General features: G+C 38.6%; 1 protein-coding gene across 9 annotated transcripts in view; it reads left to right on the top strand.

Moving 5' to 3' along the window:
- The window catches only part of PICALM (phosphatidylinositol binding clathrin assembly protein), a 70,754-nt gene that overhangs the window by 21,967 nt on the left and 35,827 nt on the right, over positions 1-12,960 (top strand). For all 9 annotated transcript variants that reach the window (XM_074918236.1, XM_074918227.1, XM_074918219.1 and 6 more), the window contains exons 2-4: positions 7,324-7,466; positions 9,675-9,750; positions 10,985-11,087. In XM_074918236.1, the coding sequence (XP_074774337.1) occupies positions 7,324-7,466; positions 9,675-9,750; positions 10,985-11,087 (322 nt within the window). The remainder of the gene's footprint in view (positions 1-7,323; positions 7,467-9,674; positions 9,751-10,984; positions 11,088-12,960) is intronic.

Below are 12,960 nucleotides of genomic sequence, written 5' to 3'. Positions count from 1 at the left end.
AAATAGAGCAGCATATGCTATCTGAACAGTGTGTAGTCTATTCAGAGTGACCTTTAAGCTTTGACAATACCTTGTGGTAGGGCAGAGATAAGTAACATATCTGCCCAAGGTAATGGTACAAAGAAATTAGCTATTTGCTTAATTTAATAGGGTGGTACTTTAATAATCTTAAAAAAAAAAAAAAGCTCAAAGAGCTGTTGATTGTATAGGACTTGTTATTGGGCATAGCTGTGTAAATGTGTGTTTGTGGAAGATTACAGGATAAATTGGATTCTCCAGTTGGACCTGGAGCTAAGTATGTGCATATTCTGAATATACAAGCTCAGGCTGTTAACATGTGGGTTACTTGATTAATCATCCCTAGTGTCTTTTGTATGTTGATTTTACATTGACCTGGAAGAAATCAAATATTTGTTTAATGTGGTGAAGGTATACATGTCTGTCTTTAATCATGCCTTGTACTTCTAGTGTTTGTTGGTTTCTGAAGTTAAAAAATGCATTAAGGCAAGTTTTGCCCCTTTTATTGTTCAGATGACTGTTTCCATATTGAATCTTGCACTAAGTTGCAGTGCTGCATTTGTGTCACCAATTTCTGTGACTGTGGGTGGGTGTCAAACACAGGCTTGACTCCTGTAAGAAGCTGGTATGGGGGATGCTGAGTTTTTGTAACAGTAGTGTCTCTAGCAGGAATCAGAAGAAAACATGCCATCCAAGCAAAGCTGCTGACACACTGGATAGCTGCAGTGTGAAAACTGGATCCTTTGAAACAGGAATAATAGTAAATTGATATGTTTGTTTTGTGGGGCTCTTATTTTTGAGCTGTTTTTTAATATCTTTTTGAAAATAAATAAATTGGGCTAATTCTTACAATGCAAACTTCTTGACTGTCTGGCAGAACCTGTGATTTATTTTATTTTCTAGTTGTAATTAGCCTGAATATTGTATATGAGCTGCTTCCCAGAATTTCGGTTCTTGTTTCCTAATCATTTTCCAGTCAACTTCATAAAACTGCAGTGTACATGTACATGTGTGAATGAGGAGCAAATTGGTCTTATTATGAAGAATCTTTTTTGGTCCTGTTTTAGGCCAGCTGTAGCCAAACCAGAAGAACTATATATTGCCATATTATCACTTAGTTTTTTTCATCATCACTGAGGTAATGATCTCCTTCATTGCGAAATCCTTGGAGATGCTCACACATTGTAGAGTAGCTTCCCAACTTAAAGGCAGTATGTAGTCTAGAATAATTTCTATTTCCAAGTAATTTCCATATAAGTGTTAAAATACCCCTTATTTTGCAGCAGTTTGTCCTGGGCAAGTGCAACTGCTGAATCTTGCACCATAATCTTACGGTTTAGTTGTTTTAGCAGACATTAATTCAGATTCAAAGAAATGTAGAAGATTGTGCAGGTGACTTACTGGGCAAAGCGGTTCAGCATTTTCAAGCCTTTTGGTGTTTGGCCAAAGCTTACTATATGAGTGGTTAAAAAACTTAATCTGTATCTGAGGGAATATAAATAGATAAGTGGGATGTAATTTACCCTACTTTTGCTTTATGTTTTTGGTTGTTTTTTTTTTTGCGGGGTTTTGTTTTGGTTTTTTTTCTGAAGTATGCTGTGTTTAACTTTTGGCATTGTCAGTGCCTACTAATGCTGGATGATCAGTAGTTCACTTGCTTGCTTACTGAACTGATACCGTCTCTTTCATTATTAAAAAAACCCAACCAAAACCCCAAAAAACCCTATCAGCATGTTGGAGAATATAACCAATTGTGTGCTTACTCTAGATGAAAAAGCAATAGCTACCAAGATGGGAATCTGTCACAGTTGCTTGACCTATTTTGGAGTAACTAAGGATGTGGGGCACACTTTCTGGCCTGGAAGATCAGATTCTTGTAAATGTTTTCAGGTTGATACTTCTGAATGGAAACATTGCTCAAACTGAGAGGTATGGGTAAACCATTGGAAATAATCAGATACTGCATGTACACGAAGTATGCAATTCTGGCTTATATTCAGTCTACTTGTCAAGTTACTGCAAATGATAGTCTGAGTTAATGAGGGCTATTTTCAACCCAAATTTTTACAGTATTACTGCAAGTTAATATAGGTAAGATTCTGGGAAAAAAAATTATAAAAACTTGTTCAGGTTACCTGGTGGTTCTGTTTGTGTGGAAGTAATCCAGTTTTTCATAGTTTTGTCTTAAGAGGCTGCTTAGTGCAGGATGAAGTTCTGCAGGAGGAGTTTGGTCACAGGCACATGTTGAAAGCGCTTGCATTCTTTCGGCTAATTTGTGGCAGATGCCTTTAATGCTTTACTATTTAGCCTGACTGCCTTGTGTTTGCCGTGGGTCAAGACTCATATGATCACTTACCGTGGGTTGACTATTCCATATCTACATGCCTACTGTGGAGTAGATGATGTACTTCAACATAACCTTGTAGTAGCTGCTTTGTGTACGTGATTGCTGCTTGTTTTTTGGGTATGAAACTTCAGTCTTGCTGTACTTTACTGTACTCTTCACCTTTATACTTCTCTCACCTAATAAGTATCAACTGTGCAAAGCAATGAATCATTTATCAATATGAGCCAGCAATGTGTGCTTTCAGCCCAGAAAACCAACTCCATCTTGGGCTGCATCAAGAGAAGTGTGGCCAGCAGGTTGGGGGAGGAGTTTCTTCCCCTCTACTCCACTTGTGTGACCCACCCTGCAGTGCTGTGTCCAGCACAGGGGCCCCCAAAATAAGAAGGATGTGGACCTGCTCAAGTGGGTCCAGAGGAGGCCACGAAGATGATCAGGGGCTGGAGTACCTCCCCTGTGAGGACAGGCTGAGAGAGTTGGGGGTGTTCAGCCTGGAGAAGATTCTGAGGAGACCTTAGAGCAGCCTCCCAGTACTTAAAGGGGGCTACAGGGAAGATGAGGAGGAACTCTTGATCAGGGAGTGTAGGGATAGGACAAGGGGTAACAGTTTTATACTGGAAGAGGGTAGATTCAAACTGGGTGTAAGGAAGAAATTCTTCCCTGTGAGGGTGGTGAGGCCTTGGCACAGGTTGCCCAGAGAAGCTGTGGCTGCCCCCTCCCTGGAAGGGTTCAAGGCCAGGTTGGACGGGGCTTGGGGCAACCTGGGCTAGTGGATGGCATGGGGGTTGGAACTAGATGATATTTAAGGTCCCTTCCAACTCAAACCATTCTGTGATGCAGTTCTTTTCTCTAACGAAGGCTGAACAGTTGTTAAGACTGTCAGTATCTTGGGTGGGAGTGCAAATATGTTATTTTTCTTAGCCAGAGTATTATACACTATTTTACTGCACATTTTGTACTAGTTAACTTCAGCAGGGTTAGGCAATAGAATTGCTTTGGCACAGGTGCAGTTGCAAATCTTCAATATTACTGAAATATCTGTAGACTAGACCTTTGTTATGATTCCTTGCAAAATATTTGCTTTGTTGGAAAAAAGCCATAAACTCAGAGAACTGAATTATGTGAAAGTAATTTAGTGGTGGTCAATTTAACTGTTATAACAAAAATAGAAGAAACTAAACCATATTTAAAACCAAACTAGAACAGTTTTCTAGAAAAATCTAGTTTTGACATCTCTGCTGAAATTTGGTGTATGATTTTAGTGTAGGTAGGTAAATGGAGTTCTGCAAAACATAAGACATGACTTAAATAGGTCTGAGGTTTTGAAATCTTTAGAAATATACTCCTGTTGAACTCCTCTTTTGGACTTTAACTTACTTTGTAAGTCACTGCTCTGTTTTTGCCTGTCTCCATTTTCTCATTCTCGTTCCATAGACAGCACATAACATTTTAAAGTATTTTAGGTTGGAAGGGACCTCAGAAGGTCCTCTAATCAACCCCTGCTTAAACCATGTCAGACTTCAAAAAATCTGGTGGTTTACAGGCTGTGGTGCCTGACCACGTTAATTGTGAAGATGTTTAATTTCTTCGTCTGATTAGAATTTCCCTTGTTGCTGCATGACTGCTGCCTCTCATCCTCTTGCTGTGAACCTCCAAGAAACATCTGACTGTGAAGGTAGCATTTATATTGTCCCTCCCTGCTTTTAGTTTTCTGTTCTGCAGATGCAATAAACCCACCTGCTTCAATTGCTTCTCATGCATCGTGCTCTAAGCCCTGGCTGTCCTGATGGCCTTTCTCTGGGCTGTTTCCAGCTACATCCGTGGATATGACTGTGCATTCATTCCTGTCCCTCATACAACTCCCAGCTAGCTAAAATTCTTGTTGCTAGCTGCTGCTGCCTTTGAAACAGTGATCAGTGTTTATTATTTAATATCTGTATGCTCTGTGTCTTGTGCTGTGGAAGTTGTAGCAGCTTTCAGAGTTGGGAAGGTGGTTTGTACTTCCCAGGAGTGTTTCTTTTTCGGCTGTGAGGTGGTGTGGGCATTAATGCAGAAAATCAGGAGAGTGACTTCCCTTTCTGTAGTATTGATGGGGCAGGTATTCAATCCTCCTTCTCCTCTCCTACCACAAGAAGATCAAAGACGAAACAGTCCTCATGTTTTCACCAAGGGTTATCCTTTTTTGTTTCCTTTTTGTTTGTTTGTTTCTTTTTGTTCTTTTCTAAGGTTAAAGCTATTCCCCTTAGTGCCTTGCCCTTTGGTTACATACCTGCCTCTGTTGCATTGCTCATCCATACCCAGGAACTAGCAGTCTTGAGATGTGTTGCTTTGGGCACTTAGATTTCAAAGTATGTAGCTAGTATTTTCATAGGTGGGTGTGAGATGAGTTGTATAAAGTGTAGGATGTGAAAATAATGATATATTTGTTCCTCTCCCTTAATGAAAGGTGGCTGTGGGAATAGGATAAATAAGCAAGAGCACTGTATGTGACAGTCTTCCTGAAGAGGCATTGCAGGAACGTGGGATGCAGCGTACTGTCTTCTCTTCTGCTGTGTCTGTGCTATGCTGTTTATGCTATGCTTAGCACAAATATTGCTGATTTAATTAGAACTTAACTGTACAAATATTTCTTTACCTAATTAGCATTGCTCATGTGAATACTTTCAAAGAAGCTTTTAGATAGAGGTAATTTTTGGCTATCAGGACATACCAGATTATTAAACATTTGTGTTGTTCAACCTGCATTTTGTAGAGAAAGGAACTTCATGTTTCATTAAACTTGGTTTGTAGTAACTGTGGTATTGTAGTGACTCCTTTCCTTGTTTGCATATGCAAATATACTTCCTTCCATTCAAGGCTAGACTTGCCGCTGTACTTCTGTTCTTGCCTATGTTCTATCCCAGTTGGCTACTAGTCTTTCCTAAGGTGCCTGCCTTCTCTCCCCCTGCCCCAAGTTCATTCCTATGCTTTTCACAGAAACACTCACCAACTCTGAGGGATGATTTTCTGCTGGGTTACAGAGCCTGTTCTCTTTTATACACTGCAACAGATATCAAAACATCATTTGAAAGTCCAGTGACGCTTCAGAAAACATTTCTTCTGGCACAAAATATCATCTAGAATGGATATAAATTTTTTAGTAATTTTAGATAGTGGATTTTCAAGTGGCACTTCCTTCTTTGTTACTGTTAACTTGTTGGCAAATGTTGCATTTTAGAAGTTCTCACTTTCTAATGTGCGTTTGCACCTCTTACACCAAAGTGTATGACTTGACATCCTGTGGTGCACATACCTTTGTATTTAACGTGGGCTCCTGCCAGATAGCCTTGCACTAAACAGCTCGTGTTATTACTTAGGTGGGAAGACCTGAAGATCAAGAAGCTGCAGGGCTTGGTTTTAATGATCCAATTCAGAGCATGTCTCTTGCTGAGTAATATCCTAGCATTGTCTTAACAGCCCCAAATCATCATCCAATAATAGATAACCATGACTTAAAAATGAGGTCATAAATGCCTGTAGTCATCACATTTTTACTTGTAGATAAAGGAATGGCTAATCTCTTCATCTCATTACATTTCGAATGTAGAAATCATTTCCTGCTTGCTTCCTTTAATACTTAAACTTGTAAACAACAGGTTTTTCAGTTCTGACCGTACTAGTTCTGAGTTTGTGGTAGCCATGCTTACCTGCTTCTGTGGCTGAAGGAGGGTCCTGTCTTCCAGGAGTCCTTCTTGAGTGATTGTTCATAGCAGGATATAACACTGTCTTCAAAAGTTAAACGTTTCCCTTCATAGCAGGATATAAAACTGTCTTCAAAGGTTAAATGTTTCCCTTCAGATTAAACGGATGTTTCCATTGAGTCTTAGTAGCCCATAGACAGGCAGGCATAAGGCTTACTCAGGTCTTGATCCATATTGAGCTGTGACTTCTGTCAGGGCTCACAGTTTAAGTGAAAATTACTGTTTTATTTTTGAGGTAGTAATAATAGTAGTAAAATGTCATCAGTATTCTCTTGCTTTAAGCTTCATATTAAATGCTAGAAAGATGTGTTATATCACAGCTGGGTGTTAATACAGTTGCTCCTGTTGTATTTGTTACTCTAGCATCGTTGAGTCGTTGCTTCCTTCATTGGCATTTGGAAATCAGTTACTGGATTATTACATATTGATTGTTTCATAACCACATCGTTCCTTGTGCTCATACAGTTGTGACAGTAGCAAATCTAGAAGAAAGATAGGGTACCTTTTTAAAAAAGTATTTGAATAGTCATTAGATCTTGTCTACTGGAAGTCCAGGTTGAGCAAAATTTGGATAGCTTTGTTTTAGCTAGCTAACCTTGGGTTTTGCTGTGCTCCTAACTATCTTTCTGTTAACAACCCACTTTGTAAGTAAATTCATCTGTCAGCTTCTGTCATTGTAGCTAGAGGCTTATTTTTTCACTTGACATTTCCTCTGCCCTTTTGAAGGTGTTGATTGCATTGTCAAGACTAAGCAGTATTTAAATCTTTTATTACCCACGTTGAACCAATCTCTAGAAGGGTTTAGTGGTCCATTAAGAGGCCAGAAACCTGAGGTTTACTATTAATTCTAGTCATAGGGTTCCAGTAAAACTTGATTAAATGGTAGCATGTAAGAATTATTTTGCTATTAATGTTTTAGATGTCTGAAAGCTGGGAGTTGTTAGTCAGAGACAGCGTAAGTCATTATGGTATTTCTGTTCCAAGACCTTCTAAGGCAACTGCAAAAGCAATTGACCAGGAATCTTGGCAGTGAGCAAAGTGGAGTTTGTATTATGAGGTTCTGGTAGACCAGTACTGCAGTGCTTTTCAAGAAATTATTTTACTGGAAAGACCCTCAGTTTTCATGGAAAATATTACTATATAAAATAAGTGTACTGATTTTTTTAATGTTATTGATCTTTCTTCACAGAATTTGTAACAATAAAAATTTCTGTGTTGCAGATTTAATCCAGTGCACAAATGAGATGAATGTGAACATCCCACAACTGGCAGACAGTTTGTTTGAAAGAACTACCAACAGTAGCTGGGTAGTGGTCTTCAAATCTCTCATCACAACCCATCATCTAATGGTGTATGGAAATGAGGTAATACAAAAAAAATGCTATGTCTGACAACAGTTACAGCACTTAATTCCTATAAATGTCAGCTAAATGCTTCCACTAATTATCTTTGTAAGAAAATGTTTAACTTTTCATGTCTAATTCTGCATGAACATGGGTCTGGTTATATGCTTGTCTACCTAATTTGTTTCTACTGTAAAGTTTGTAATTCTAGAATCAAAAGTAAGTGTCCTGAATGCTGGAGATACTTTTTTTTTTTTGTGGTGTTATTCTAGTAATAAAAAACCAACCAAACAAAACCAACAGAAATTATCTTGAATAAGATTCTGAAAGCTAAAAATGGAAGCATTTTTAGATTCATGCTCTAGCTAATTCAGATGGTTTTTCTCCCAGATAATTCTGAATGGACTTCCACCATCACACCCTAACCTTTTGCAGTGAAGGTAAATGTGTGCTTGTGAGCTGGCTTTGAGTATGAGCATATAAATAACACCAGATACTGTAGAACAATTAAACAAACCCCCAATTTAAACAAAAATGAATAAGCTTGGTTTGTTCCACAACTTGAATTCCTATGGGGCCTTATTTTTTGAGATGCCAAGCATAGCAGCAGCTTGAATTTTCTGCATTTTAAAAAAGAAAACCCAAACTGTACTTGGAAGGCTTCCTTAGAAAGTGTTTGTAAACACTTTGTTTTACTGTAAACAGACTGTATTATGTATGCTATACGAATTTTGGAACTAAGAGTGGTAGCTTTAGAAAACTGCAAGTAGGATTTTGTGGAGAGGACCAAAACTTTTCATTTCAGGTTGCATTCGGAGTTCTTGCAGGTTGTGTATCTACTTCTGCCTGACTGGCTTCGTGAAGGGTTTTTAAGTTTAAAAAAAAATAAAAATACTCATTTCTCTTGCAGGTCAGCTGCAGAGCATTTCTGGTCTTGGTAAAAATCTATACTTTGAAGTAAGCCACAAGAGGGCAAACTTCTCATGTTGACTTTAGGCATTATCACTGGAATAATTGAAACTTTCCAAAATAGAATCTATACACTTTTGTTGTTGCCCTTTGAGTCACATGAATTTTAAACTGATACCAATACACTTCGTAGTAATTAACGGTATTTCTTGGGACCACTGTCTGAAATACTTTCCATTTGAAGAATAAAACTGGCAGACAAATTTTGCGTGCTAAACATGTTACAGAAGTAATGAGTTTTGTTGCTCAAGATGAAACTTTTCACAGATAGAAATAGTACTTGAACAGTGAACATGGAAATCGAGTGCTTATGAAAATGTCTAGAGGTTTATGGAAAAATCTGTAAATCCCTTTGTAAAAAACCTGAAAAGCCTTTGGTCCTCTAGCTTTTGCTTAATTCATTTATAGCTAAGTACTGAGTGCTTTCACACTTCTCCAATCTTTTTTCTATGTAACCTATGTATTTATGCTAATAAAAATAATTCAGCAGTAGATATTACACTAATCAGAACTATTTTTTCCCCCTGTCAAAATGTTATTACAAGTGAATGATTGGTTTATTTTTGTAGTTGTGCTCTGTAGAGTGGTTCATAAGACAGTTATTTTTTCCCCCTAAATAAGATGTGGTGTCAGTGATCTGAAAGGTGTCTTTACAAGATGAAAAACGTCATTCATTTTTGTGAAATATAATTCAAATATATGTAACTAATCAGATGTACAAAGTGTAATACTGTTAAACATAATAATCCATATAAAATATTATAAGCATTATTATTTATTCCATTTAGTTTGCTTATAAATCAATCATATCTTTATATCACCTTATTTTCATATTTAAGCTTAAGTGCTATTAAGATTGTGTACTGACCAAAGATACCTTGGCTAATTGGTAAAATGAAATTGTTATAAAATTGAAGTTAGTGAAACAATTTGAACATGTAAAATGAGAATGTGTTTGGGGGGATTTTTTCAGAAGTTTATGGTTCCATATTCTGGCTTAAAATAAACGAGGTCTTTCCATCAGAAGCCTTCATGCAATATCTGTGACTTTGATTTATTCACAGATTTTTACATAAGAGGTAACTAGCTTCATTTGAAAACTTAGCTGAGTTTTTGTAATAGTTTCCAGATTTGAGATCAGTCTTAAAGCATAAAAGCTGAATTTCCTAAGCTGGATAAAACCAGGTTCTAGTACTATTACTTCAGTTCCAGCTCATTGGTAATATTAGTAAAAGCATTCAAATTTTTCCTTTTATCTAGCGCTTTATCCAGTATCTGGCGTCCAGAAACACATTGTTTAATTTGAGCAATTTCCTAGACAAAAGTGGATTGCAAGGTAAGGCATCTTTTTAACTAAAAGCTAGTAAGTAGTATGCTGGGGGACGGTAAATACAACTTGCTATCTCTGTGTCATTTAAGAAGTAATTTTTCTGTCTGTTTTACCCCAGACTGCATTTCTTAATTTAAAATGCTATTGTGATATGGCAGAAGCTGTCTGCTGCAGGAATTTGTGGTACTGTTTAGGAAAGGCTTGCTTATAGATGCTTCTAACTTTCTTAGCTAAACAGGTCTGACTTAGTATTCCTCCTGTTTCTGAAGAGATTTCTCCAATTGGAGAGGTGTATTTTAATTAGTAAGTTAAATTTCAAATAATGCATCATACATACATCAGAGCATGTCAGTGAGAAGAGAACTGTGTCTAAAAAAATAATTACCTTTTTGGGAAATTGTTTGAAGATCATTTCATCTATTTTTGAGACTAGTTCTATGGGCAAAGAAGTTTTTCTGAGAACTGGAATTTTTCAACTGAAATACCCTTCCAAACTGTTACGCTGCTGTTCAGTGCAATTCTGATCATACAGTGTAGCTGTCATCTCCTGAGGTGTTTTGTTACTCTGTGTTATTTTTGTATAGCTGCTTCTAATTTTTGCCACAGCTGTATGGAAACAGGCACACAGAGTGGCTGCCTGGGGACAGAAAGCTCCTCAGTGATAACCAAGGGCCTAGCAAATTGCATTATTTTATTGAGTCTTAGCTTCCATGGTCTCAGTATAGATCATGAACAGATCTTTTTCTTGGCCTGCATCCTTAGACTGGCAGTTATCAAAATATTTCCTATCACCACTGTCTTAACATAGAAGAATTTGTCATGTCTTAATATGTCCTTCAATGCCTTTTTTATTTTTCTTATTCAGTTGTAAATGAGAGGATCTGTTGTGGAGTTGATGCAAACATCTTTGTGAATGCATCATTTAAATCTTTTTGGTAGTAACTTCTATCATAGTATGAGAGAACTTGCATAAAAATACTTTGTTTTGCTTTCAGAAGTAATTTCCTTAGGAAGCACAGTGTAGACTTCCACATAGGTCAGGTCTTCTAGATATTTGCAGTATTGTGTAATTTCATGGTAACTACGATGATGCATGCAGTTCTTAGTAACACAGATTAACTATACAAAATCACCAAAAATACAATGAAGCTGTCTTGCATTGATTTCTTGCACTTTATTTAGAGTAAGGGTCTACATCTTTAATTGAATAAGTAATAAGCTTCTGAAACCTGTATTTTAGGTTATGACATGTCAACGTTTATCAGACGGTATAGTAGGTATCTGAATGAAAAGGCAGTTTCCTACAGACAAGTGGCTTTTGACTTCACAAAAGTAAAAAGAGGGTAAGGACTGTATTTTCTTGTGCTTATTTTAAGGTTTTGTCTTATGTCCTGTAATTCAAGCGGAGAATACCAATGTTGGCTCCAACTCAGCACAGACAGTAATGTCTGCTTTCCTCAGTTGGATATCTCCCATGACAAACAAAGGCTCCACTGCACAGTTATGTTGCAAAAATATTTTACTTCAATTATTGTAATTTTACTACTTTAAACGCTAACGGTTTGAATACCATTTTTCATTTCTTTATATTAATCAAAGGTGTGGTGGGTTGACCCTGGCTGGATGCCAGGTGCCCACCAAAGCTGCTTTATGACTCCCCATCCTCAGCTGGGCAGGGGAGAGAAAATGTAACAAAAGACTCATGGGTTGAGATAAAGACAGTGAGAATTACCATCATGGGCAAAACAGACTTAGAAAATTAGTTTAATTCATTACCAATCAAATCAGAGTAGGATAATGACAAATAAAGACTAAATCTTAAAACACCTTCCCTTTACCCCTCCCTTCTTCCCAGGCTCAACTTCACTCCCAATTTCTCTACCTCACCCCACCCCAGCAGTGCAGGGGGACAGGGAATGGGAGTTGAGATCAGTTCATCACATGCTGTCTCTGCCGTTCCTTCCTCACACTCTTCCCCTGCTCCAGGGTGGGGTCCCTCCCACAGCAGACAGTCCTCCATGAACTTCTCTGACATGAGTCTTTCCCATGGGCTGCAGCTCTTCATGAACTGCTCCAGCGTGGGTCCCCCACGGGGCCACAGGTCCTGCCAGGAGCCTGCTCCAGCGTGGGCTCCCCACGGGGTCACAGCCTCCCTCGGGCATCCCCTGCTGCAGCGTGGGCTCCTCCCCGGGCTGCAGGTGGGTCTCTGCTCCCCCGTGGAGCTCCATGGGTGCCGGGCACAGCTGCCTCCCCATGGGCTGCCCCACGGCCTGCAGGGGAACCTCTGCTCTGGGCCTGGAGCACCTCCTGCCCCTCCTCCTGCACTGACCTGGGGGGCTGCAGGGTTCTTTCTCTCACATATTCTCACTCATTTCTCTGGCTTAAGTTGCACAACAGTTTTTTCCCCCCCTTCTTAAAGATGTTATCCCAGAGGTGCTACCACCATCACTGATGGTCTCAGCCTTGGCCAGCGGTGGGTCCATCTTGGAGCCGGTGGCATTGGTTCCATTGGACATGGGGGAAGCTTCTAGCAGCTTCTCACAGGAGCCACCCATGTAGCCCCCTGCTGCCAAAACCTTGCCACACAAACCCAATACAAAAGTATATATCAAAAAAGTGGGATTTTGGCCAAGTGTACCATGATAGATCACAAAGTTACTTTGTCTCACATGTAGTATGGGGGACTTTGCAATTTGCTTGTGTTTCTAGCTCTAGAATGTTTAAATGACAGGTGTTTTGTGAAACACCTTGCAGTCTGTCCTGATGTTTCTCTGTTCTTGTCCCAAAATGTGTGTATGAAGTTTACTACCTTTATAAAGGTTGTGCAATTCATACTTTTAACAGAGCATTGTAGTAGATGATACTCAGTGGAGTTTGCCTACTGGAATTAAAATTTTCCCCTGAAAAGTGAGCTCCTTTAAGAGAAATCAGTTGTTTGAGGCTAGGTACCTGTTTACCTGTAAAATAACACTGCGGGGCTCTTAGTAGTTGGGTAAATCATGTGTTATAGTGAATTATGGAATTAATCTGGAGATCTTCACTGGGAAGGCTGGAGAGGATGTACTGGTCACAGTGAAAGTCTTTCTATCTTTATCCATTATCTCTGTGCTTTTTAAAGCTTAAAAACATAATTTTATTCTTACATGCGGGCATCCTTTATCATCCATACACACGGTAACTTAAAAGTTAATTCTTAACTCACAAAAATCTCAACCT

Source organism: Athene noctua, chromosome 1, assembly GCF_965140245.1.
Source record: "Athene noctua chromosome 1, bAthNoc1.hap1.1, whole genome shotgun sequence".
NCBI classification, from domain to species: Eukaryota; Metazoa; Chordata; class Aves; order Strigiformes; family Strigidae; genus Athene; species Athene noctua.
The sequence above is the reverse complement of the archived record's forward strand: the minus strand, read 5'-3'. Positions and strand labels throughout refer to the sequence as shown.